This window comes from Martes martes, assembly GCF_963455335.1.
Source record: "Martes martes genome assembly, chromosome: 9".
In the NCBI taxonomy this organism is placed as follows: domain Eukaryota; kingdom Metazoa; phylum Chordata; class Mammalia; order Carnivora; family Mustelidae; genus Martes; species Martes martes.
This window is the reverse complement of record NC_137896.1, coordinates 37,495,273-37,522,882: the sequence shown is the minus strand read 5'-3', so window position 1 is coordinate 37,522,882 and position 27,610 is coordinate 37,495,273. Positions and strand designations below refer to the sequence as shown.

Sequence of the window (27,610 nt, the reverse complement as noted above, 5' to 3'; positions counted from 1 at the left end):
CTAATCCTAGGGTTAAAATTATTTTATGATAGTTGCAATGTATGACTTTTATGTCCTATAAGTAAAGCAGTGCTATAAATTGGTGAAAACTTAACATCTTATTAATAACTAATGGAGACATTTGGATATGGTTGAGCTATTCTTTCTATTTACATTCCTTTCAAATACTTCTGGATGCAATAAGTGGTAGGTACTGACGATTGACTTTTATACTCTTGAGCTGTCATCACTGTACTATACATGTTTGGACTACACTGTCTGCTGTAGTGTTGAAGGGGTAGAAAGAAACTTAATTTAGGATGAAGATTATATTAACAATTTGCCATTAGGAGATGCTCAAAGTACTTGGAAACAGCTTTTTCTTCACTTGGAGTAGAAAATTAATATTGTTTTAAATGTCTCTCCTGTAACAAATGAAAAACCAATTAAACCAATGATTTCTTCCATTGATAGTTCTTACAGATATTATGGTAAAATTTTGAATAGTTAGAACTGCCAACTACACTACTCCATTAGAAATGCTTATGATGTATATTTTAAGAATAAAAATGGAAGATCTTGGCAAAACAAGCTTTTAGTAGGCAGTTAGTAATAAGCCCCGATAACAAACACCTTAATAGAACATACTTCCATCCAAATTTCTACACATTTCCAATGCCATATGGTTAGATAGGAAGACCTGGTCTTTAATATGATACCCTCTTAGATACAATAAGTTCCTGAGTCTAGCATTTTAGTTTATGGGTTTTTTTTTTCAGTGTTTTTGTTCAGTAACCATATTTGGTTAAAAAAAAAAAAAGAAAGAAGTACAATTTAAAAGATCTTCACCAGCAAAGATGACAAAAATACATTTTTTCTTAACCTCTGTTAACCAGTTTTAGAGCTACTCAAAGATTTATTGTAGTGACTAACAATGATTGACTAGGAAGGAAGCCCTAATTCTTTGGCTTCTAGATTTTAGCTATTTATAAAACTCAGTTTAACTAGGAATAGAGTTTTGATTAAACAGAGTAACTCATCTTTTAAAAAGAAGTACTTTTAAAAAGAAGTAATTTGTTTATTACTAAACAAATAGTATGGAATACCTTTTATATTCAGGCACTTCCCTGGGGACATTAAGAATAAACAAAGAAACCAAGAATCCCTATGCTTTTGGGCTTCCATGCTAGTGGGAGAAATAATAAACAAGATAAGTAAAGCATATACTATATTTGTGATAAGTGCTAAAAAGAGACATGAAGCTGGGAGGGGTTTTAGGAAGTATGAAGGTTTTGATGTTAGGTGGGTCTCACTGAGGAGGTGACATTTGAGTGAAGTCTTGGAAGATTTATGGGAGCAAGGCAAGAACATTCCAGGCATAGAGAACAGTAAGTGCAAAGACTCTTAACTAGGAGTATTACTTGTATGTTAGAGGGTCAGTGAGAATGGCCAGTTAGTGGGTCAGTATATGCAGTGGGGGACCAGATTGTGTAAGCTCATTTTGGTAATTGTTAAGATTTGGGCTTTTTCTCTGAGATGGGAGCCATTGGAAACTCACTAGCATCATGTCACTCACTAACCCATTTGTGACATGATCTGACTTAACATTATAAGAGGTGACTCCAGCTATGAAGGGGAGACAGAGTGAAAGGTTGTTGCTACTCATATAAGTGATGATAATGATTTGGCTGGAGTGTTAGCTGTGCAGATGGTGAGAATCAGTTGCTTCTTTGTGTGTTTTAAGATAGAACCAATGGGTTTTGCTGATGGATTGCTAATGGATGAGGGGAATGGAGAAGACAATGATGACTCCTAAGAGTTTGGCCTTGAGATGCCCTTAGATAGTTGGATGTATATGTCAGGAGAGAGGACTAAGCTAGAGATGTATACTTGGGAATCTCAGCATATTCTCTTTTCAAGCAATGGTAAAATCTGTGTTACCTGGCAGCTTACCAAGTGGAAGATTGTAACTGACATTTTGGATTTTCACCCAGTATAAATCATCAGGATGTTGAGACTTCCCTACCAGGTTCTCTAAGAAGAGGCCACTGGGTTGTTTTTACCAAGAATTGGTTGCCCAGAGCCACCCCCTACAGAACTGCAGGTAAACCCCTTCCACTGGGCCTGCAGAACTCAACTAGTTCCTCTCCTATTAGCTTGGCACCTCATGCCACCATTAGCCCCTCAGAGAAGAAATATCTGAGACACCACATTATTTGCCTTTTAAAACTAGAAGGCTGAGTGAGATCACCAAGTGAGTGAACACAGACAAGAGAAAAGAGTCCTGAGGATCACTCATGTTATAAGTTTGGGAAATGAGGAGCAACCAAAGAAATCTGTGAAATGGCCTAGAGGTTGGAGAACAACTTGAATGTGTTGTTTTAGAAACCAAGGAAAGAAAGCATTTCAAGAGAAGAGGGTGACCAACTTTATCAAATGCAGTAGTCTTATACCATGGAATTAGGTCTGAGATTTATTAGCACTGGAAGGCATTGCTTACTTACCTTGATACGAGCTGTTTCACTGGAGTGGTCAAAGCAAAAACCTGATTGTAGAGCATTTATAGAGAGAACAGAAGAGACTCAAAAAATTTGAGATAATAAGTACAGACAAGTCTTTTGAAGAACTTTACTGTAAATGGAAGTAAAGAAGTGAAATGGTAACTGGAGGAGGAGTAGGTCTGGAGAGTTATTATTCTTTCCTCTTTCTCCAGTGCAACCAGATGCTACACTTTATGTCCAAAACATTTCACAGATACATTTCTATAAAGTGAGCAGAAAAAAAGTTGTCCAACTATTGAGCCATGAGGTTCCCCAACATTTAGTGGATGGTGAGGTGAGGAAGAACCAGCAAAAGTAGCTGAGGTTTCAGCATTAAAGTAAAATAAGGGCACACTTTTTTAGTAGTTTGAGTGTGGCTGGACTTAAAGGAAGGAGTTAATGCTTGGGATGAGCTGGTGTAAAGAGTCACATAGAATTCTTTATTGAAATGTAGGGAGGAAAATTTTGTCTCTGTCCTTCTAGGTTCTTTTGGCCGGTCTGTTAATTAAATTGACATAAAACAGATTAACAGGAGAAAAGCAAATTTAATTATGTACATATAGGAATCCCATTAAAAAAACATTGAAGGGCACCTGGGTGGCTCGATGGGTTAAAGCCTCTGCCTTCGGCTCAGGTCATGATCCCAGAGTCCTGGGATTGAGCCCCACATCAGGCTCTCTGCTCAGCGGGGAGCCTGCTTCCCTTCCTCTCTCTCTGCCTGCCTCTCTGCCTACTTGTGATCTCTGTCTGTCAAATAAATAAATAAAATCTTTAAAAACAAACAAACAAACATGGAGACACAAGGACAAGTGAGTCAGTTAAGGCTTGTATGCCATCCTGAGCTAAGGAATGGAACAGGGGCCTGGGGATTCCAAGTGGAGGCGGACAATTCACAATATTCTTACTGTGAGCAGATGTTTGGTAATTAGATGTTTGCCTTGCCCTACAGATAGGCCTTCCGGATACAAAATTATCCCCAGTAATGGCTCTCTTTCTGGCCAGGCCTCCTATCTAAGTTCTTTTAGGTGGTTAAAGTTCTCAAAATTTTCTTGATTCTGTTGGGTCTCAGTTACCAAATCAAAATAATCCACATGCAGAAGTGGCATATTTTGGGGTCATGTATTTTGCTCCCTCTTAGAAGGATGTCTGAACCATTAAGTGTTCACATGCCTATCTTGCTCTTTTAGAGTAGACTGGGTTGAACAATAAGTTTGTACCATTTTCCTGACATTTAACTGTGCTCCTTTTTTTTCAGAGAGCATCTCACAGGATGCAGCAGGAGTTCAGCTTGGGAAATACTTCTGTCTAGGTCTTAATGCCTTAGCACTTAGTTCTTTGGCATTACATGGGTCAGATCAATAAGAAGTCAGGAAGCAGATGGTTTTGACAAGGAGAACTTTCTTCAAAGGGTTTGTTGGTGGTTTTCATTTGTACCCCTCCCAAATTCCTCACTGACAGATCGACTGATATTCTCAGGAAATAGTCCATTACACAAATAGTAGTTTTACTCTTTATAATAGTTTAAACATTAGTCTTTGATTTTGTTTCAAATACAAGATGCTCTTTTCAAGCAATGGTAAAATCTGTGTTACCTGGCAGCTTACCAAGTGGAAGATTGTAACTGACATTTTGGATTTTCACCCAGTATAAATCATCAGGATGTTGAGACTTCCCTACCAGGTTCTCTAAGAAGAGGCCACTGGGTTGTTTTTACCAAGAATTGGTTGCCCAGAGCCACCCCCTACAGAACTGCAGGTAAACCCCTTCCACTGGGCCTGCAGAACTCAACTAGTTCCTCTCCTATTAGCTTGGCACCTCATGCCACCATTAGCCCCTCAGAGAAGAAATATCTGAGACACCACATTATTTGCCTAAGGTCACACAGCTACAAAGAGGTGAAACTAAGATTCAGGCATGACAATCTGAACTTGAGAACCCAGCTTCTAACCACTTACTCATCTGGAGAAGCCTAAGCTGGAGATATATATTTGGGAATCTCAGCATATGAGTGCTTTTTTAAAACTCTAAAACCAGTTGAGATCCTCAAGAGAGTGAACACAGACAGAAGAAAGGAGGCCTGACTCCTGGGGAACTCCCACATACTTAAGTTGGTGACAGGAGGAGGAACCTGCAAGGGAGACTGAAAAGTTGTGGACATAGAGGTTGAGGAGACCCATGTGAATATGGTTTCCTAAAGCCAAGAGAAAAAGGTGTTCCAAGGAGAACAGAGTGATCCAGCCAGATGCCATTGCTGGGTCCTGTGTGGACATTACAGTTATTTCGTTCATTCCTTTTGAGCAGTGCTAGGAAGTAGAGTGGGGGACACAGTCACACCTTCCAGAATGAATCTAGAACAGTAATAAAAGGACATGGATTAATTTACATATTGTATTGCTGCATTAAACACTCACTAAATCACCATACTACATAATTAAGAAGATGCAGGAAAATAATGGGAAGAAAAAAAAATCAGCCCCAGCCCTGAGTGAATCCTTCTGGAATGCCGCAAACTACCCCCACATTCACTGCTGTTAACATTTTGGTATATTTCCTTCTGTTTTTGCAGCTGTGATTTTTTTTTTTTTTAACACACAATTATGATTATGTAGAATACATGAAATCGCATATATTGGTTTATTCTTTTAGGGGTGCCTGGGTGGTTCAGTGGGTTAAAGCCTCTGCCTTCGGCTCAGGTCGTGATCTCAGGGTCCTGGGATCGAGCCCCACATCAGTCTCTCTGCTCAGCAGGGTGCCTGCTTCCTCCTCTCTCTCTCTGCCTGCCTCTCTGCCTACTTGTGATTTCTGTCAAATAAATAAATGAAGTCTTAAAAAAAAAACAAACAATTTTTAGTATAAAAGCAGTACATGTTCCTCTTAAAACATTTGAAAAAAAAGAGTAAAGAAAATTTTAAAAATCGGAGTAGAGGGTATAAAAGGCCTCTACAGCCTGAGTATGTATGCATTAACATTGTGGTAACAGATGTGTAGTTACATTTAGTCTGCATGACTTATCCACGGACCTTTCTTCCTGCCTGCCAACCTACTTATCCAAGAGGTAGTCTAGAGACAGGTTTTGATCATGCGGAGATGGGGATGGGGTGAAAATCTAGCCTCCTAGGCCCCAACCTCAGATATTCTGATATGTAGTGGGTCTCAGTAGGTGGTCATAAAGCTAACCTCTAAGAGCACCTCTCAGCATTAGGCTGGGTCTAAGGAGAAGGTGATACAAAGTCCTGGAACCAATTGGGATTTTAATTAGTCTTTAAAGGAGCTATTAAAAAATCTATAACCTAAGTTTTAGGAAAATTTAGATGCGGGTTGTTTTAGAAAACACTTATTCAAACATTTAGAGTGGCTTTCTAGTACAAAACTATGTAGAATGTTAGAATCAGAAAGAATCCTGAATATAATTGAATTCAATTTTTCATCTTTACTGACAAAGAGGCTGAAGCCCAGAGAGCCAATAACCTCTCAGTCCTGACACTATCTACTTTATCAGCAGCAAAGTTAAGGCTCAGACCCAGTTCTCTGAATCCCAGAATCATCCTGAAACTTGTTGGTAAAATTTATGGCAATAACTTTTCTGTGCAAGTTGTATTTCATCCTGGGAGACGACACAGTCATAAGTCTCCTGCAGTGAGAGGTGTGTCTCTTAACAGAACTAGATTTAGAATCCTTATGGCAAGGCTTTGTGGGAGTAAAGAGAACCCTAAATTTGGAGTGCACAGACTTTCATTCAAGTCTCAGTTTTTCCACTTCATCCGTGACCGTAAGCAAACCACATAACCATTCTGAGCCTTGCTTTTTTCCACCTGAAATACAGGTATAGTATACATCTTTCTACCTGGCATAGTATTTTGAGGATGCAAAAGCACTGTGAAAATTAAAGTATTATGCAAATATAGGGGCTTGGTATTTATTAAGATGTCATAAGGAACTAGGTTCACAAAGAACTAGTTTCTGTATCCTACAAAGACATAATTGCCTTCAGAGCAAGATCCATGTGTGTTTCATTCTTCTGTTCCCTCATAATAAGTGCAGAATAAATATTTGCTAAATCATGGAGAGCTTTTATCACCTTTAGCAAAATGGAATGCTCATGATAACTCTCTATGTGAGTGATGGTATAATAGGTACTGTGAGACCTGCCATGTTTATGTGGATGCCTTCACAGGGCTTTTAAGTTAAAAATAGGAGGGTAATCTTGTCCGATATTGCCTGTGAAGTGTGGTGTCCTCTGCATGGTAAAAGAAGTAACAAAAGTTGCCTTGAGACTAGAACAACATACTGTTCTCATCAGACAGCATTTTAAGGCATGATATTTATATGTGAGAACAATAGACATTTTCCCTCTTTGAAGCCTTGTTTCAGTACACAATGCAATTTACTATAATGCTGTCTTTGTGTTTTGTCCCCATTCACCATTGGATCTTTTATGGTATCCTTGTTTTAAATGTGGAAAACTAGGTAGGGTGACATACAGTAAAATGACTAACATATGGCATTCATTCCTCATTCTGTTGATATTTCTGATTTGTTAGGTTGAACTTAGGAATTACATCTCAAAATTGCTCTGGCCTATTTATTACTTTTAGTGAAAGACAATGATGGAATAGAAGTAAAACACTTGTTTTTGGATTCATTAGCAATGTATACACAAGCTAAATGAAGTCAGCACCAAAGAATGTTAAAACTTGAGGGGCTGCTCTAGAGATAATCTAACCCCAAAGCCATCATTTTATAACTCAAGAGACTTAGGCTTAGGAACTGAGCAGCAGATCTTATAACCTGTAGGTAGATTGGTTTTTGGTCTATAAAACATACACATTATTCTGGACGGTGTTAAGCAGGTTCATGTGACACCATCAACTGCTTGAGGACATCTGCTTTCAGGATGAAGTCTAAAGACCAAGCTATTTTTAGAGCAGTAAACTACATTCCAAGGTTTAATGCCACACACAAAGAATGCTCAGAATATACTTATTCACAAGTTGTATCTCCTTGAAAGACAGCTCTTGAAAGCAGTGGGCAGGGAACTTCTGGGAAAAGGTTGGGGGTGGTGGTGTCTCCTGACTCACTCATTAAGGGGGAGAAATGCCCATAATAGAAACAAAGCAATAAAAGCCAACCAGACACACTTCCCCTGCCCTTCTCCCTGGAATCGGTCATTTAAGGTCTATCACATTTGTGCCAGTAAAAGAAAGCACAGAGTGACTATTATCACATCAGGTAAGAATGTCCTTATGTAAGGACATAAGATATGTTCAGCCAACAGAGCCACCTCACAGTACCAAATTTCCATGCCCTAAGTAGCACAATGATAAATACAGAAGACAAACCTAGCCTGTAGCTAAATGGGTCTTTATTCTATGAAATAGACATATTATTCCATAGTATATTAGGAAAATTCATGTGACACTGTTAGTGGATGGAAAAATATGTGACCGAGGACTCAGCAGTTTGAAAGATAAGGCAGAATTAACAGGAGAAAGGAGAATGGTAGGGAAAAAGAGTATCTGTCTCTTTAAGTGCACCTGATAATGGAAGACTGAGCAGGAGGCACTGATGTCTCACTAGAGTCCTGCTTTCCAGAAGGGAAAATGCTCATGCAAACAAGGTTGCCCTAGTGCTTTCCATATTCCTCCTCATGCTGACTTCATTAAAATTTTATTAATGTGGCCTGATGTAAGAGACACACAAGGCACACAGCCCTCATTTGACCACCATTTAGGTAGCTGATGTCTGCATCGATCTCTTTCTACAGGAGGAGATGTGTGTTGACATGTGATGCTGGTGTAAATGAATGAACAGAATCTGTTGGATCATTCTCTGTCAGTCTTGGGAAATACGCAGGCTTTTATTTTCAGACTTTTTTTAAGGTCCACAACTTCAATATCATTTTGACTGTTTCATTTACATAAATATCATTACAAATGTATAACATAAACTATAATCAAAAACCAAAATATAAAATTAAGAAATATAGGGGTGCCTGGGTGGCTCAGTGGGTTAAACCTCTGCCTTCGGCTCACGTCATGATCTCAGGATTGAGTGCCGCATTGGGCTCTCTGCTCAGTGGGAAGCCTGCTTCTCTCTCTCTGCCTGCCTCTCTGCCTACTTGTGATCTCTGTCTGTCAAATAAATAATAAATAAAATCTTTTTAAAAATTAAGAAATATAAGATATCTAATTTGCAGTTTGTTTCTTTCGTTTCCCAACCCTCATTAAAAAAAAAAAAAAGTCCTTTATTCGTTTACCAAATATACTGAACCCCTCTACCATATGCCAGACTCTTCTTTTAGGAACGGAGGAAAAAGCAATGAACAAACCGATAAACTCCCTGCCTTCATGGAGTTTATGTCCCAGTGGGCGAGACAAGCAATGAATAAGATAAAGGAGTAAAATAAATGGTTTGGTTAGATAGCAGTTAAGGACAAAGGAACCCTTGAGGCAGAGAGGGTGATGGTAGTGAGATTCAGGGCCAGTGGCCAGTGTAAACCTTCCTCAATAGGCGGATTTGGAGTACAGATCTGGCAGGGTTGAACAAAGGAGCCACAGGGACACTGGGTGGAAGAGCTTTCCGGGTAGTGAGAATAGCACCTATAATGGCCTTCAGGCTAGGGTGTGCTGTGTGGTTGTGTAACAGCAAAGAGGCAAGTGGAGAGAGGACCGAAGTGGGGAGAGCAGGAGTTCAGCTCAGAGAACTAATGGAGACGAGAACATATGGGGTGTTGTTGGATTTTACTCTATCACTTTAAGATCTGTATCTGTTATGCACTGGTCCTATTATAGACTGAAGTGTGTTCCCGCCCCCACCGCCCAAATTCATATCTTGAAGCCTTAACAGAGAATGTGGCTATGTGAGGAGGCAGGGCCTTTAATGAGGTGATTAAGGTAAATGAACCTAGTGGTGGGGCCCTAATTCAGTAGGACTTGGGTCCTTATCAGTAGAGGAAGAGACACTAAGGATGCACAGATGGAGAAGAGACCACCTGTAAGCCAAGGAGAGGGGCCTCAGAAAAACCAAACCTACTGATAATCTTCATCTGTGAGAAAACAAACTGATGTTGTTCAAGCCACCCAGCCTGAGGTATTTTGTTAGGGAAGCCTTAGCAGACTCATACACTATCTTAACACCTAGTTCACCTTGATGAAAGAACTTTCTGCTAAATAGATTGAATAAATGTCAGTCCAGAAGGAGCCAATTCATTCTATAAGGTACTGTATTTGAGTTAAAAAAGATGTGTACTGATAAGTTGTCCAGAGCAGAGCTAGCAAGCCAGTCCAGCCAGATATGCAGTTTTCTTTTGTACTGGCAGTTTGGAAGTAGCTCTTATATTTCTTTTGTTTCTGTCTCTCTTTTTTTAATAAAATATAGAAGAATTGGCCTTTAGCTGATATGAATGAAGAAGTAAAATGCTGTGCCTTCTCTTTCTATCCCTACCCCCCCAACCATGTTCCCTCTTCTTAACACCACAAAAATGATGAGGGGTGATGATTGGGTGCTTTTGGAGGTTTATTATTTGTACCCCCTAAAGGCTGTGGAATAATCAAGTACTTATCCTCTTTTCATATATAAACTTTGTTTTGGAATACCAAAAAGTTGATGAGAGAAAGTTCTTCATAGTAGAATTTTAGCTCTTAATATAGTGAGAATGACAGGAAACCACCCTTTGGGAAATCTCTATGAAATAAGGGGTCTAAGCAATGATTATCAGTGGCCACTAAAACCACTGGGCAAAGGTTGATGGGGGAATTTCCTATGGAAGGATCAGGCTGCCGCCACCTGAACCCAGTGGATCAAATCCACAAAAAGAGGATCACAAGATATTGGGTGCCTTCTGAACACACGCTGCAGGAAGAACACAGCTCCACCTGTAGAAAATTCTTGCCAAAGACGTACTTTAAGAAGGTAGCTACTACTTCACCCCAGTGAAGCAATCAAGGGTTGCCAAATTTTTCAAGAGAAGCTAGGAATTGAGATGCTTTTATATAACTTCTCCATTTAAAAATATTTTCTATTTTTAACAGTTGGGAAACTGTGTGGGTCAAACCAAATAAACCTGGCAGCTCTCCCTTACTAAAGTCCAACATGTCATTTTTGTGTCCCTCTGCCCTCCTGTTCTTCTTGTCTTCCGGTGCCAGGGCCTCTGGAATGTCTTCCTCGATTCTTTGATCTGCATCTATTTTCTCACTCCTGACTTCCTATGACACTTGTGGTTCGGTATCTGTGATATTGTGATTTATCATAAGAAATGTATTTTTGATCTTCCTTCATGGTTCCTGACTCACAGCTTTCAAAACCCTTGAACATCACAAGCAGTAAGAGCAGTGGGATCATGTTTTATTATAATATTTGGTCTTCTGTCCTCAGTTCCTAAAATTGAGTTACATCCATAAAGGTGAAATGGGTGTCTGATTATTCATGACAAGGCCCTTTCAGCCACACCTGAGCTTATGTTAACAAGGTGACTTTTGGAAAACCCCAGGGTAACCTAAAAATGGGGGTTGGTTGTTCCCAGAGGAGCCAACCATGTGGTTAAGATTTGGAACTTCAGCCTGATTCCCCAATGTCCAGGGAGAGGTGAGGGACTGAAGATTGAGTCACCAATAGCCAATGATTTTAGTCAGTCATCCTATGTAATAAAGCCTCCAGAAAAACCCAGTGGGGGTAGAGATGGTGAACATGTGGAGGTGCCAGGACAATGGCATGTCTGGGAAAGGCATGGAAACTCTGAGCTTCTTCCCAGCTACCTTGCTCTAGGCATCTCTTCCATCTGGCTGCTCCTGAATGATATACTTTTACAATAAACCAGTAATTTAGTGAGTAAACTGTTTTTCTTGAGTTCTGTGAGCCACTCTAACAAATTAGCAAACTTGAAGAGAGGTCATGGGAACTTGCCATTTATTGTGGGTATGTCCACCAATGTGGACTTGTGATTGGTGTCTGGATTGGGAAGGAGCAGCAGTCTTGTGGGACGGAGCCCTTAGCCTATGGATCTGACACTATCACCTGGTAGACAGTGTCAGCACTGAGTTCAGCTGTAGGGCCCCTGATCAGTATTGGCAGAATAGAGTTAATTGCTTGGTGGTGTTAGAAAACACACTTTGGAGTACGCTACTCTTATAGGACATGGTTATGTGCTCTTGTTAATAGTTTTCTAATCATTTTATGTGGTTGTACTTGTCTTCCCTACAATCCCACATGTTTTTAGAAGGCATTTTGCCAGTATTCTGCCGTTTGTTTTTTTCTGTAGCACCCAAATATGTTCACTGTTTTTGAACCTTTGAAGATTAGTTATATAGCAAGCAGATATACACAAATGCTAGCAGTTACTAAATACTCAGCAATTGTTAATTATTTTATCTGTAGCAGCAAAATAGTACCATCAAAAATACTGATCTAAAAATGTCCATTTTGTTGAAACTTACCTGTTAGCATGCAGCTAATTTTTCTTTAAAATATCACATTCTAATTTTGGAGAGTATCTATCTTTTAAAATAGAATTTTCCAATTCTTGGATGTCCAATAATCTACAATAGAGATTGTGCTGTATGATGTTTTATTCTATGGCTTTGTGTTTGTTTAAATAATTACATTAATTGACACATATTTTGATTGCATGCAATATCTCATGTAGTCCTTATCAACCTGATCATAAATGCTACTTTTATATTCATTTTAAAGATGGGGCCCTAGGAATTTACGTAGCCAACAGAGGTTACACAGCTAGAAAGCACAGAGGCCTGTATTGAACCGTTACTGGTTCAAGATAGCACCAGCTGCTCTAAGAAGGAAACTCCAAAATGTATAGTTGCTCAAACACGGTAAGAAGTGTGTTTCTAATTCCCATAAAATCCAAATTGGGGCTTGTGATTAGCAGCAGGCTCTCCTCCAGGCTGTGAACCAGAGTCTGAGCCTCCTTACAGCGCATGAGCCTCAAGGTCATCAAAGAGAGAGCATGGAGAATGGTGCATAAGAAGATTTTCTGCCAGGGCTGGTAATGGCACAGAGTACTCTAGTCCACTGGCCTGATTCAGTCACATAGCCACACCTACCTGAAAGGCAGCTGAGAAATGTAGTCCCTCAATGTGTCCAGGAAGAAGAGGAAATGCCCCAGTACCCAAGATGCTCTGAATGTGTAACCCATGCACATAGCCATTGTGATAAACTGCCTCATAGATTAACTTTAGAATTAGACATGATATGTTATATATTACATGTACTTCGAAAGGTTCTGATGGATGAAAACACCTCCTATGGGTTTTAAAATATTGTTTCTTAAGTCTCTCTATGTGGAATGTTTTCTCAATGTCATTTGTTCTATTTGTAAATGCCTGTATTGCTTTGACAGTACTATCTTGCTTCAAGCTCTATTTTTAAAAAACAGAAAACCAAATCCTCAGAATTATGAAACCAATGAATAAAATATTTCCAAGATCTTTTTTTGGACCACGTCTGTCCTGATTTTATTTTCCTGACCCCACCAAAGGAGGATAATAATTTGTTTAAGAGACTCTTCCCTTGACTTTTGTGGCAGATCTCAACAATTCTCCTAAGAGTGGAAAAGATGGATTAAAATATAACCACTAAGTAAAGGCTTTGAGACTTTTAAAATTAAATCATGTGCTTCAAGCTTTCTTGGAAACCACAAAAGAACAGTCACTAAGGTGGTCTTAAGAGATTTAAAGACATGAATATGAATGATAGGAAGTCTCAGCTACTACTTAGATTATGATTAGTACATCAAGGGATTATATAATTTCTGTGATATTTTGTCTTTAACTTTCTCTTTTTAAAATCTTAGACTAAATTTGTTATTATATAATGTACTTGATTTTATAACAAGATATAGGCCTAAGAATATTGGCTTTGAGTTAGTTTAATTTATAAGTGGATAATTCTTCAAGGAATATTAACTTCAAGGATCTTCGTGTGTCGGTCAGGGAATTCACAAGAAAGCAGAGAATTTTATGTGTAAGACAGTGAGTTCCACTGGTGTGGAGCTGTTAACATCTGAGAACTCTAGAGCTCCATCTCTGTTCTAAACACAACCACTTGGAAAATGGAAAAATTTGTCTATACTTTAAAAAATATCTTTGTAAAAGAATCTGCTATGACAAACTAGTTTGACTTTTTAATCAAACTAGTTGGTTATACTAGTTAAAACACTTGAGATTCTTTATGCACTCAAAAGTATAGCCCCTTCAGGGTGTGTTTTAGTCATTTCACTCAGCATTTCCAGATTGTGCCTTCTGGGTCAAGCACTTTGACAGGTGCAAAAAATACAGAGTCCTGTGTAAGACCAGCTCCTGCCTCCTACTGACTTTCATTTATAGAGGCTAAAAATTCGAAGCAGACCAAGACCAAGAAAGTTACATAACAGGACAAGAAGTGCTCAGCTGGGTGCCATAAGAGCTAGAAGAAGAGCTTCTAGACTGAGTTGGGGATCCAGTCAAGGAAGTCTTTACTTGAGAAAGAACCAGAAAAGGACATGGAATCATGGTTAGAGAGGTATGTGGGTGGGGCATGCAACAAGAAGTAGAGGAAAACAACCCAAAATGAACTCATTGCTGCTATTTCATGTTGATTTTTATGTGCTATTTATCATTAGTTATACATTTTCCTTAAAGTACACTTGCATTTAAATGGTTTTAAGACACCTTGTTCAGTTCTTAATGCTTATAGTGTACCCAAGAGTCTACACAGTCCTTAGACAATGTAAAATACTTTATTGCACTTTTCAGTGCTGACATATAAGTTCATTGTAGAAAATGGTCTCTTTTTAGCTACAAGAGAAATTCCAGTCCACATGTCAAAAGAACATTTCAAGATGAATACTTGTATAAAACATTTTCTTAAACAGCTCCCACTGTTTATAATGTGATTTGATGCTCCATTGACACACAGAAAGCTTCAAATACATTCTGGATCAAATGTTTTCAGACCAAGGGCACTTATTTTCTGATGAGTCAGAAGATCGTGTTGATGGGTGAAACTGGGGAAGTACTGTCATTCGGACAGATGGTCAACCATTTTATTACTTTCAACACCAAGATTACCCCAATGGGTTTTGTAATTGCAAAATCCCTCTTGACTAGATGATGATTTGGGAAATGGGTAACCCTGAGAAGTTAATCTTAACTAGTTTGTCTAGTTGAGCATTTCTGTCTTACATAAATAGCAAATCTTATACAAATCTCAGTGTATTTTTGAAGTATTTTGTCCATGTACTGTTAACAGCTATCTCAAGACCTCTGTCATCTTTTGCAATCCTTTTTCTTTTCCTTCCTAACTCTCCTTGATGCTTTGTAGTTTAGCTTGGTTTATTTAGATGTTCTTCTATCATAAACCTGGTGGGGGGAGTGTCAGAGATAAGTTTGAATTGGCCATCTGTGTTTTTGTAAATCTCAAGGGATTGCTATCAAGTCTCCTGGTCCATAGGGCAAGAATTTCTTCCTTTTAACTCTGGTCTTTTCCTTGGTCAGCAGGAAATCAGTTGCCTTAAGACCAACATCCCCTGGTCAAGTTGCAGGCCATCTGCTTGGACATATGTTCACTCTTTGATCTTTAAACAATTAATTTATTCTCTGATGCCTGGACCACCAGGTCTGCCAGGAGGTCCCACTGGACTCTCCCTGTATCTCTGGGAAACATGAAGACAGATTTCCCTGTGAGCTTTTCTCTTAGGGGACAGATATTTTAACAGACCTGATTGGAGAATGCCAACCTATTTGTGAACAGAACCTGATGGTGTTAATGTTTCTTCTATGGGGATCTGCCTTGTAGATTCATTCCCAGCTAGCCTTTTTTCCTAATGTTATCATATGGAGTATTATTCTCCATTGGGTAGGAAATTGTCATTTCTGCTTTATTCTTTTTTCTTTGTTATTATTATGGTACAATATACATAATGAAATTTACCATGTTAACCATTTTTGAATGCAGAGTTCAGTGGCATTTAGTACATTCATATTGTTGTGTAACTATCACCACCATCCATCTCCAGAACTTTTTCATCTTCTCAGACTGAAAATTTATACCCACTAAACGGTACTGTCCATTCGCTCTCCCCCAGCGCCTGGCAGCCACCATCCTATTTCCTGTCTCTATGAACTTAACTAATAGATACCTCATGTAAATGGAACCCTACAATATTTGTTCTTTTGTATTTGGCTTATTTCACTTAGCATAATGTCTTCAAAGTTCATTCATGTTGTAGCATGTGTCAGAGTTCCCTTCCTTTTTAGGGTCAAATAATATTCCATTGCATATATATACTATACATCACATTTTGTTTATGAACTCTTGGGTTGTTTCCACCTTTTGGCTATTGTGTCCCTGCTTTCACTTGTTTGGGGTATATATCTATAAGTGGAATTGTTGGATCATATGGTAATTTTATGTTTAATTCTTTGGGGAACTCCCATCCTGTTTTCCACCAGGGTTTTGCCTCATTCTTGATCCCTGTCATAGCTGTATGACTGTGTTCATGACTGAAGAGGATGAGATTAGGGATGAAATTGACTGAGGGACTTCTACTCTTTCAGGGATTTTTTTGTCTATTAGAGAACTTAAAAAAAAACAACAACTGATGAATGATACCTGGGGGGAAATTTTTCTTTTGCCTCATGTTAAGGAATTCCTGGAAGAATAACAGCTCCATCAACATTGAGCCCTGGGAATTGTGAGAATTGAGATTCTTGTGCCTGATGTGACAAAGACTGCTGGGTAGTGGAATGAAACAACGCACTCTGTTCTAACTCCTGCTAGGTTAATGACATATCACAAGAAACAAAAGAGCCACAAGCTTTTCTACTGTGGACTCCTCAGGTGCAATATTTCCATATGGTGAGATCCAAGTTTGGCCCTCAGATGTAATAATGAGCCCAGATTCTGGGACACAGTTCCCAAAAGCATGAGCCTTGTGAGTGAACTCACTGATACTTGTATCCCAGGAGATACCACAGAGACTGCCTCACCCAGCTTGCTACCTGAGGCAACAGACCTCACCCTTGTAGGTTACAGGTTGCTTCCTGCCTTGCACAGGGAAAAACTCAGTGCCCAGAGAATGTTTGCTATTCTCTAGAACTTTCCAAATTCTTCACTTATGTCAGCTCCTCTAACAGGACTTGGGGATTAAGGTTCAAGAATACTGTCTACCCTCAAACTACAAATCAGTTAGCTTAGCTGTCATTCCATCTAAAACATAGGCTCATTTCATATTTGGTTGCATGAGAGGACATCATTCCCACTCTAGGCTTGTCCACTTTGCTAGCTGGGTCTAATGGCCTTGCCCCGGGGCTCGAACTCACTTCTCTGTTCAGTCCTTAGGAAAAACTTGTTTAGAGTAGCAGAATTAGAGAGGATTACCTAAGGGATATGCAGTCCTTCTGTTCTTCTTAGAAGCTCCCGGCATTTATCTATCCCTGGATTAAGCCAGATCATCAAAAAAAGGAATTCCTGGCTGATGTTGTCCTGACCCCTTATGGAACAGCTTTTACTGTTTTCTATCAGAGCCAGCGTCCTTTGAGTAAAGCTAACACTCAGCCCTACAAAACTCCTTGTTATACAACTGATGTCTTCACTCACCCACTAACTGTGATACCTTCTGTGTATAAAGCCCCGTAAGAGAAATAGTTCCCAGGCCTTGTACCAGGAATAGTTGTTCCCTTGTGAGCAGTTGGTTTGTTGTGATTCTGGACACACATGAACCAACTCTCTGGTTATGGAATGAGAAAGCTGAGAGACAGGGCAGCAGGCTGCCTCCAGCATGGATACAGAAGCCAGGCGAGAGTTTGTGTGTTAATCTCATGCCTGTCTTTACCTTATTTTGTAAGCTCCTATTTTTATTTCAGTCTCATTGCCTCACTTTTGACGTTGTTGAATTATCGGAATTTTTGCAAGCTATTCTGATCCCTTAGGGAGTAAAATGTAAATGTGAATCAGGTATTCTCAGTTGCTTTGGAAGACAAAATGTATATAAATTATTGCTTTTCAGAGAACTAGAATATGCTCAATAAAATTGACCTTAAAACCATTAATTACTGTTCTGAATATGATGAAAATGTAAGTTCTGTGCCCTCAGGATCCTTCGCTATCTTGTTCATTCTGTACTTGCCATTGCTAGTGCCATGGTTAGCAGGTAGTAGATGCTCACTAAACATCCCCTGCAAGATTTGACCAAACAGGATCTCTCTGCACTGAACAGTTACCACCGTCACGGTCTGGAGATCCTGAGACGCAAAGAGAGTCTGTGGCATTCTAGTACTTCCTCTGCCCTTGTCACTTATGGGAGGACACAGTTGGCCCTTCTAATGCTCTCCTGTCTCCCTCTCTGCAGACTCACATTTCAAGACTCCCTCCCGGTGCAGTGGCCGGACAGTCCGTGGCAATCGAAGGTGGGGTTTGCCGCCTGGAGAGCCCGGTGAACTGACCCTTCAGGCCGAGCGTGAAGCGTCCGAGAGACATTTCAGAGCCTGAGCACTTCGGGGGTTTTTAACTGAAGTTGGATGTTTTATCTTCACCATTTTATAATCCCTCTTGCAGCCTCGTGCACCGCTCGCGACACTAGTGCTGCTGTAGTTAGCGCTTAGTGACCTGCGGGCCTGAGTGTGTGCGTGTGTGTGCGTGTATGCAGTGCGTGCGCTTGCTTCTCCCTTGATGAAATACAAACTCCTTATCATGTAACCTAAGACCGGGAATGATTAAATCACCTTTACAAAACGTGTGCTTTACTGTTTACAAGTAAAACCTAAAGTTGCAAAGGAAACGTTTCTGATTTCATACAGAGGTACCAGCTGTCGTTGGTGTAATGTGTCTGAGCTGAAGAGTAAATCTCCTTGTTTAAATGAGTTGACAGTGGTAGTGCTCCATTTAATAACAGTACTAAGTGATAAAGTGTTTTTATTTGTTAACCAGTTTAAGTGGATCCTGTGCTAACTTAAACTGTTATTCTCATCCCTCATATGGGGCATTTTTCTTTAACAAAGAATGGTTTCAGTGAAACAATCTAGCAGAGAATTAAGGTCAGAACCTTTTTAAATAATAGTCTTATTGATAAAGTTTGTACTTCTTTCCTCAAGCTTTTCTAAGCTTAAATACTGCATATCTTCGAGCTATATGTACTATATTATGAGAGAATATGTAAAGAGAACATACAGGAATGCACAGTCCTTAATTTGTGTATAATGGAATGTTATTTACAATGTAACACTGTAAATAAGAAAGCAAAATTTATGGGAAAATTCAATATTATCTTTGTTTCTTGTTTAAATATATTTTTAAGATAAAGGCACAAAAATAAAAGAAGCATATTACTGAGTGTACTGTGTGATTCCTCTTCTCAGACTAATAAATTATCTTTTGAATCCTAGATTGGAGAGCCATTTTTTATTTTATTTGTAAAAAGTTACTTCTTGCAGAAATCATACCTTTATTGATTTATTTTTTTGCTATGGTTCTGATAGTTCAAAACCAATCTTTATGCAAGTTAGGCTGGACACTAACAAGATGAAAGTTGAGCTTCGTTCATGATTGAGTGGTCAGTATCAAAATCCCTAAAATTTTTATTGCATGTTGATAAAAAAAAATAAAGGGGAGGAATAAGAACTCTCTGCTTTGGAAAATTGTAGTGGCAGCTGAAAACCCAAGGGTTTCAGTTGATAAATTGCTTCTAAATGTTATATTTAGTGATTCTGGAGCCACATAAGGAAACCAAGACTTTTCTTTTGATTTTGTGTGTAAGAAGTGGCTATCAAGAAGATACTAAAGATAGCCTCCCTCAGGGAGAGGAAGTTCCCTGCACCATATAATCATGGCCTTGGGCGGTAACTGATAAAGCCCCAGATGAAATTATACACTCGACATCGACGTATGGCCAAATTATAAAGGAAAGACAACCAAAATGGAGTGGGTGTAAATATGAATGATTTGGGAGTTGCTGATTTATATTCCTTGTACAGGCAATTACATTTGTCTCGCTGTGTTCCCGTAGACAGGTTGGTGCCGTGGTATCTGTTTCTCATTCTTAATGAGGCTTAGAACTTGGTAAGCGATGGGCTGGCTGGTGGGGAGCCTTTGGCTTCAAAAGCTTTCAAAAAGACCTGTTACCTGTTGGCAGGATTTTTTGAGGAACTGGACTGGATCACATAAAACTATCAGGACACTTTGGAGTCTGAAAATCATCTGACCTACTTCACCAGGAATGCCATTTCTTTTCATCTTCTTTTGACTTTATTCTACTCATATTTAAAAGTTTGGGCTTGTGAAAGACCCCTTTTATGAAGAGTTTAAAAACTGGTCAGTGTAAAAGAGCACAGCCTCTCCAAGAACAGTTTGTTAAGGCTTTATTCTACAATTCCTGATTTTTTTTTAATTTAAGGAATAGTGTCAAACCAGGAGGCAAAAAAAAAAAAAAAAAAAAAAGCAATAGAATCATGGAGGAAAAATGTAATGAGTGGTGTAAGTTCCTTAGTGATCAGTGCAGATATTAAAGAGCAGATTCTGGAACCAGCAGATTCTACTCACACAAAAGTAGAAAGGGTTGAAAGATAAGAAAGTCATCTCATTCCCTAGTCTGCCTTATATCATCAAGATGCCGAAGCAGTATTTTAACATGGATGATCTTTACTACAGGCCTATTTTCTGCTTCTCTTTAAGCCCTGATGGTTGGATGCTTGGTTCTCTTGAGTATAAGTAAGCCTGGTCTGGATTCCTCAAGGCTAACCCTGTGATCCTGCTCTGGGTTTGGCAACGGGAGTTTTCTGAAAGTGGCCAGGAAATGGAGGGCATGTGCTCTACCTGCAGGAACCCGCAGCACCCGCGCTGAGTGCCGAGGCCGGAAGGCCTTGCCTGGGCCCATCCTCCTCGCTTGTCAGCTCTGCCTCTTCTGTCTGCCTCCTGTGTGTCTGGCGAGGGAAGGCCCTTCCTCTTTTCCTTGCTGCCTTGAATTGTGAAGTTGAAGTCCGATCGCAATGTCTGTTAGAGTTGTGGACAAAGTATGTATAAATAAGTCCTAAATGCTAGTCTGTGGCACTTGTCTATGAGCAAAATAGATGACTTTTTTTTTTAAGATTTTATTTTTCATTATTTATTTGACAGACAGAGATCACAAGTAGGCAGAGAGGCAGGCAGAGAGAGAGAGAGAAGGAAGCAGGCTCCCTGCTGAGCAGAGAGCCCGACTCGGGGCTCGATCCCAGGTTCCCGGGACCATGACCTGAGCCGAAGGCAGAGGCCTCAACCCACTGAGCCACCCAGGTGCCCCAAAATAGATGACTTTTAGCTCATGGCTGTGGGGACCTCTCTTTGGCTGCTCAACAGTCTTTTTTGCCTAATTGCTCCCTGTGTCCCATGTTTGAGAGTGATGATGGTACATTGCTCACCTGCAAATAAGTGGGGTCATTATTCTGTTCTGAAGCACAGGTAAGAGGGGGGAGGGAGGAAAGGACGTTGTGAAGAAGGGAACATTTAGAAACGTCCTGAAATTATTCTTGAATCTTGAGATTGTATTAAATTCCTGTGGAATTAAAAAAAAAAAAATCTGGAGCACTGGGTGTTAATACACAAACAATTATGGAATACTACATCAAAAACTAAATGATGCACTGTATGGTGACTAACATAATAAAAAAAGAAGAAAATAAATTTAAAAATCTGGTCATTGTTTTAAAAGCAATTCATGCTCACTACAAAAAATCAGAAAATAGGTAAGGAAAGCAAAAAACAAAAACCAGCCCAACAAAAATGAACTCATAACCCCACTTCCCTAGAGACAACATTTAATAACACTTTATCTTGTATCCCTATAGACTTTTTATGCATGAATTTTCTATGTTTTTAACACCAAAATGGGTTTACATAACCTGTTTTCATTTAAGACTATTCCAGAAGGATGTCCAGACTTATAAGAATTACCTCATTTATTATTGGTTCAGCTACTGCTGTTCAGTACATATATTCTATCCTTAGGGTTCTATAGAAACCCATCCCAGGGGGCACCTGGGTGGCTCAGTGGGTTAAAGCCTCTGCCTTCGGCTCAGGTCATAATGATCCCAGGGTCCTGGGATCGAGCCCCGCATCGGGCTCTCTGCTCAGTGGGGAGCCTGCTTCCCTTCCTCTCTCTCTGCCTCTCTGCCTACCTGTGATCTCTGTCAAATAAATAAATAAAAATTTAAAAGAAAAAAAAAGACTAAAAAAAAAAAAAAAGAAACCCATCCCAGGACTAACCATATAGTCAGCTTCTGTTTTCTCCGGCCACAGATCCGCACAGTGAGCACCGTGCAAACGTCTGATTTGCCAATGAAAGCCAGCCGAGCAGGGGTCCTAGAGCAGACCACTGTCATTGTCCATTGATCCTCCAGTTCAGAGTGCCCCAGAAAACATTCAGTGGCTAACATCTGCACCTCTATGCCTGAGGACTTGTTCTGGAACTCTAGAAAGCTGCACTGTCCCTGCACACAGCAGACCAGAAATGCCCAGGAATCAGCATGCCCCAGAAGCAGCTCTCAACCAGTGATGAACAGGAGTTGTATTAATATGCTCTGCTCACTCCCTTGCTTCGTGGGTGGTATAAGTCTGGGGCACGTGTTTTACCCTGTTTTTGAGGGATTTCCCACAGAAATTAAGCTTCAGTTCCCCTCTGTGGTAGCTGACTTATTAATACACCTCATGTTGGCCTTCTTCCCTTCCCTGCACCCTTCTTCATTCCCCTATTTGTGTGTCTTGGGGTCATCTCCCAGACAAAGTACTTGCACTTGCCACCTTGTCACAGGGTTGCTTCTTGAGGACTTGAAACTAAGAAACATTCCATTCTCCTTGGCCAGGAGGCCTTGATGGGCCTTTATACCCTCTTCTGCTGAGAGGGTGGACTCACCAGTCTGCTTGGGCCCTGTCTGGGTCTCTTCCTGCCTTGTGTTCCTGATGAACCATCTTCATCCCTCATATCTGATTGAACATCCTCCAAGTGATAAAATTGGATGGGGCACAGAAGTGGAAGGATGTTCACAGGTTGGTCAGTGATGCCAGGCACTGGACAGGGGGAGACAGGTGCATACATTTAAGGAGGTGGGGGGAAAAACAAGCTGAAAAGCAGCAGTCCATCAAGGATTGAGGGACTCCTTCAGGGAAGGACTCTGGAATTGTGTTAATGGTACATGGAAGAAACCATAGCCAAAGGTGTGTGATGACTTTAAGAGATCTGAAGAGACAAAACAGTGGTAGCCAGTGTCCCCACCTCATGAACACATCTCCAGGATGACCACACTGTAACAACCAATATGGCACCCACTTTCAGAATGTCATCTCTCAAGCCTGGGTATCCCCAACATAATTTTATGGTGAAATTTAAAAAAAATGCCTCCCAACATTTTTCTGAAAACAAAATGCTTATTAAGTCAAGCACATCAACTTTTTTTTTTCTTTACATAAACCCTACAATTGTTCAACATTGTGAATCCCTTTGTGCCAAGAACCCCAGTCTCCCAACCAACTTAAGGTTCCAGTGGTTAGTCTTGGTGTGGAGGACTGAAGGGGGACTGAGTGGAAGTTACTCCTCCCTCCCAGGAACACTAGCCCAAGAAAAGGTTGAGCCCAGAAGAAATGAGTCCCCGTGAATATGATTAAGTTGTTTTACTTCAGCTACATCCTAAACCGCTCCCAAATCCTGATTAAGCAGGGGATGGAGATGGGTGGGTAAACGCAGTAGGTTGCACAGGTTGGGAATGAGTGAGAGGGAGGTCGACAGCATAAAAGTAATCCTTTCACATTAATATTTGCTCTGGAGCATTAAGAATTCTTAAGGAGTACACACTGCTTTTCCCCAGTACTTAATCTGGGTTCAAGTTTATAAGGTATTAGTCCAGATACCTATCATCAGAGACCTACAGTGACGAAAGTGACCAGGCAGTTTTTCTTTGCCCACATAGTGCTGTCTCTGAAGTGTATGGCCACAGGAAGGATTAAATCTAAAACTGGCAAGGGCCTCCCTCTGAGGCTGTGCACTCAGCTTCCAGAAGCCCATCAGCCAAGCCCAAGATGGTTCATCGTGACCAGTTGCGGAAAGCAGCCGAGAGAGCAAGCACGGTGGTTTCTCCTTTACGTGGTCGAGTCCCTGAGCCTTGAAACCACAGTGGTGAAGCTGGAAACACTGGGCTAGGGTTTCTCGGCCCTGATGGGGATTTCACTGATTGTCAGCAGAGCTTCGGAACCCGGGCAGAAAAAAATAATCAGTTCCTTTAATCACTGTTGTTGCTGTTACGTCAGGGGTCCAAAATGTTGCTCCTCGAATGGAGGAGCCTTGGAAAATCCAGCAATGCTTACAAGATAAAAGATCTTGTTCTCATAGATTAAGAAAAATGTTCTTTTTTAAAAATATAATTTTATTTTTTCAGTGTTCCAAGAATCATTGCTTATGCACCACACCCAGAAAAATATGTTCTTTTTCATTGATAAGTATAGTAAGATTTTAATCTGTCCACCCAAGTTTTCCCCCCAAACCTATTAACTAGTAGCCTTGTCCATCTAGTTAATGGTAACTCCATCCTTCTGGGTGCTCAGGCCCAAATTCTTGGGGTCATTTTTTTTTTTTAAATGTATCTATTGTTGCATAACCTCCCTAAATCTTAGTAGTTTCAACAACTATTTTGTTTTCTCACAGTTGTGTCAATTAGTCTGGGCTTCACCTAGTGGGTTTTCTGTGACTCTTGCCGGTAGTCATGGGTGTGCTGTGTTCAGCTGGAGTGTGAGCCGGGAACTGGGCTGCATGAGCTTCCTTCCTTTTCTACGCAAGCTCAAGGGCTTTCCTTCAGCTTGCGGCCACTCTACATGGTCTTTGCATGCTGCTTCTCCCATAAGACATGGCAGCTCAAGTTCCCAGGAGCACTGAAAGCAAAAGCTACCAGGCCCTTTTAAGGTTTAAATGGTCAGAACTGGCCCAGCCTTACTTTTGCCACATGTATTGCTCAAATCAAGTCACTGGGCTCAACCCACATTCACGAGGGGACTGCAATAAGGTATTAATACAGAGACAAGGCTCTTTGGGGGAACACCAATCTGAACTTCATGAGTCTGCTTTTTCTCCTATTTTAGAACCAATCCATTACTAAATGCTATTGTCCTGAATTCAACCACTTCTCCCCCTCTCCACTTCTACCATCCAGATCATCTCTTCCCCAAGTTACAACAACAGCAGCCTCCCCACAGCCGCAGTTACATGCCCACTCAGCAGCCAGGAGGAGTCTGATCATGATGCTCCTCTGCTCAAAACCTGACAGTACACCTTGCCCCAGAGTCCTTACAAGACCCTGGGATCTGTTCCCTGTCATTCTCCAACCCACTTCCTGTTATAACCCTTGCTCACTCTGCTCCAGCCATCCTGGCCTCCTTGCCGTTCCAGTAGCCCAGACCACCTCCCATCTCAGAGCCACTGCACGTGCCTTTACCTCTCCTCCTTTCCAGATGGATCCACATGGCTTGCCCTTCCCTTATTTCCTTCAGCTCTTGGCTTAAATGTTACTGTCTCTCTCTTTTTTAAAGATTTTATTTATTTAGTTAGCTAGTTAATTGTCAGAGAGAGAGTGCACACACAAGCAGGGGGAGTGGCAGGCAGAGAGAGAAGCGGTATCCCCACTGAGCAAGGAGCCTGATGCGGGACTTGATCCCAGGATCCCGGGATCATGACCTAAGCTCAAGGCAGATGCTTAACTGACTGAGCAACCCAGGTGTCCCTATATGTTACTTTCTCAGTGAGCACCCTTTCCACCACACTCCTCCCACCACTCTGTGTCCTGTCCCCTTTCTGCTTTATGTTTTCCTTCTGGCACTTGCCTTTCTAATCTACCATATCATTGACACATTTGTTTGGTTTTGGTGTCTCCCTCCATTTGCAGGTAAGCTCCCTGTTGAAAACAGGGATTTTTCTGTTGTTCATACTATATTTCCAGGACCGAGGACAGTGCCTGGTACATTGTGAGTCCTCACTAAATATTTGTTGAGTGAATAAATATTTGTTGAGTAAATAAATGGTTCTTCATGGTGACATGGAAGAGGCACTATGGAACAGTGTATTAGTTTTCTTTTGTGTGTGTGTGTGTATTAGTTTTCTATTCCTGCCATAACAAATTGTTATAAACTTAACAGCTTAGAACAACACATATGTACTATCTAACAATTCTGTAAGTCAGAAGTCCTCAGCTGGATTATTTGCTCCAGCACCTGAAAGGCTAAAATCAAGGTGTTAGCAGGGCTACATTCCTTCTGGGAAGCACTAGGGGAGAATTTGTTTCCAGCTCATTCAGGTTGTTGGCAGAATTTGGTTCCATGAGGTTGTAAGAATGAGATCCCCATTTCCTTGCTGGCTGTTGGCTGAAGAAAGTAAATATAGGGGTGCCTGGGTGGCTCAGTGAGTTAAAGCCTCTGCCTTTGGCTCAGGTCATGATCTCAGGGTCCTGGCATCAAGCCCTGCCTGGGGCTCTCTGCTCAGCAGGGAGCCTGCTTCCCTTCCTCTCGCACTGCCTGCCTCTCTGCCTACTTGTCATCTCTGTCTGTCAAGTGAATAAATAAAATCTTAAAAAAAAGAAAGTAAATATAACAAACCTACATATATATGCTTGCTCTTTCTTATCTTGACTTCTTTAACATAAAAATTATATTAAGTAATAATGATAATGATTTATCATTGCATTTGCAACATTTATAGATATAATACGTGTGACAATAATAGCACAAAAAGAAAATCATGAGTAGGGCTATATAAGAGTAACATTTCTGCTTCTTGCTGGAATTGTATGAATATAAATCTGAAGTTCATTCTTATAAAGTGATACATATGGGAATCCCAAGAGCAACCACTAAGAAAATAACTAAATAGTGGAAAAATTATTAAAGGAATCAAATGACACTAGAAATAATCACTTAGTGCAAAATAAGTGGTCAAGTAATAGGAACAAAATAGAAATGGAACAAGATAGACATATAGAAAACAAAAAATTAGTCTACACTCTAATAACATTAGATGTTGTATTAATCAGGGTTCTCCAGAGAAATAGAACAATAAGATCTGCATGTGTGCTTGTATATGCATGATTTTTCATAAGGAACTGGATTGTACAATTATGGAGCCTGGCAAAGCCAAATCTGCAATGTGGGCCAGCAGGCTTGAGCCCCAGGAGCCCCAGTGGTGCAGTGCCAGTGTGAAGGTCAGCAGTTTGGAGACCCTGGGGAGTCAATGGTGCAGAGCAAATCTGAAGGAAGTCTCTTGGAGAGTTCCTTCTTGCTCAGGGATTCATTCAGGGTTTCAACTGATTGGATGAGGTCCACCCACATTCTGGTGGGCCATCTACTTTATTCAGTGTTCACTAATTTAAATGTTAATCTCATCCCAAAACACCCACTAAATTGACACATAAAGTCAACCATTACAGATGTGAATGAATTAAACAATCCAATCAAAAGGCTGAGATTGTCAGAATGGATTAAAAAACAAATTTCAATTATATGCTGTCTACAGGAGACACACTTTAGACTCAAATATACAAATAGGTTGAAAGTAAAAGAATGGAAAAATATATCATGCAAACAGCAACCATAAAAAACAATCTGGAGGGGCACCTGGGTGGTTCAGTGGGTTAAGCCTCTGCCATCAGCTCAGGTCATGATCTCAGGGTCCTGGGATCAAGTCCCGCATTGGGCTCTCTGCTCAGCGGGGAGCCTGCTCCCCCCCCCCCCCGCCTGCTTCTCTGCCTACTTGTGATCTCTGTCTGTCAAATAAATAAATAAAATTTAAAAAATCTGGAGTGGCTATACTAATATTAGACAAAATAGACTTGAACACAACAGGTATTGCTAAAGATAAAAGGGGCATTTTATAATGATAAAAGGATCGATCCATGAGGAATTCATAAGTTATAAACATATACACATTTAACAGCACAGCCCCAAAGTACATGAAGCAAAGGCTGATGCAATTGAGGGGAAGAATAAACAAGTCAGCAATAATGGAGACTTCAATACCTCACTCTATATTGGATAGAACAATTGGGCAAGAGGTCAAAAAGAAAATGAAAGACTTGCACACCACTATACACAAGTCACAC

The 27,610-nt window shown here is 40.4% G+C and overlaps 1 protein-coding gene across 3 annotated transcripts in view; it reads left to right on the top strand.

Moving 5' to 3' along the window:
- The window catches only part of TASP1 (taspase 1), a 276,089-nt gene extending 257,194 nt beyond the window's left edge, over positions 1–18,895 (top strand). For 2 of the 3 annotated variants that reach the window (XM_080812603.1, XM_080812604.1), the window contains one exon: positions 17,863–18,895. In XM_080812603.1, coding sequence (XP_080668729.1) covers positions 17,863–17,955 — 93 coding nt within the window. In that variant the 3' untranslated portion in view covers positions 17,956–18,895. The remainder of the gene's footprint in view (positions 1–17,862) is intronic. The other variant, XR_013967338.1, reaches the window with a different exon arrangement.
- Positions 18,896–27,610: the final 8,715 nt, after the last annotated feature.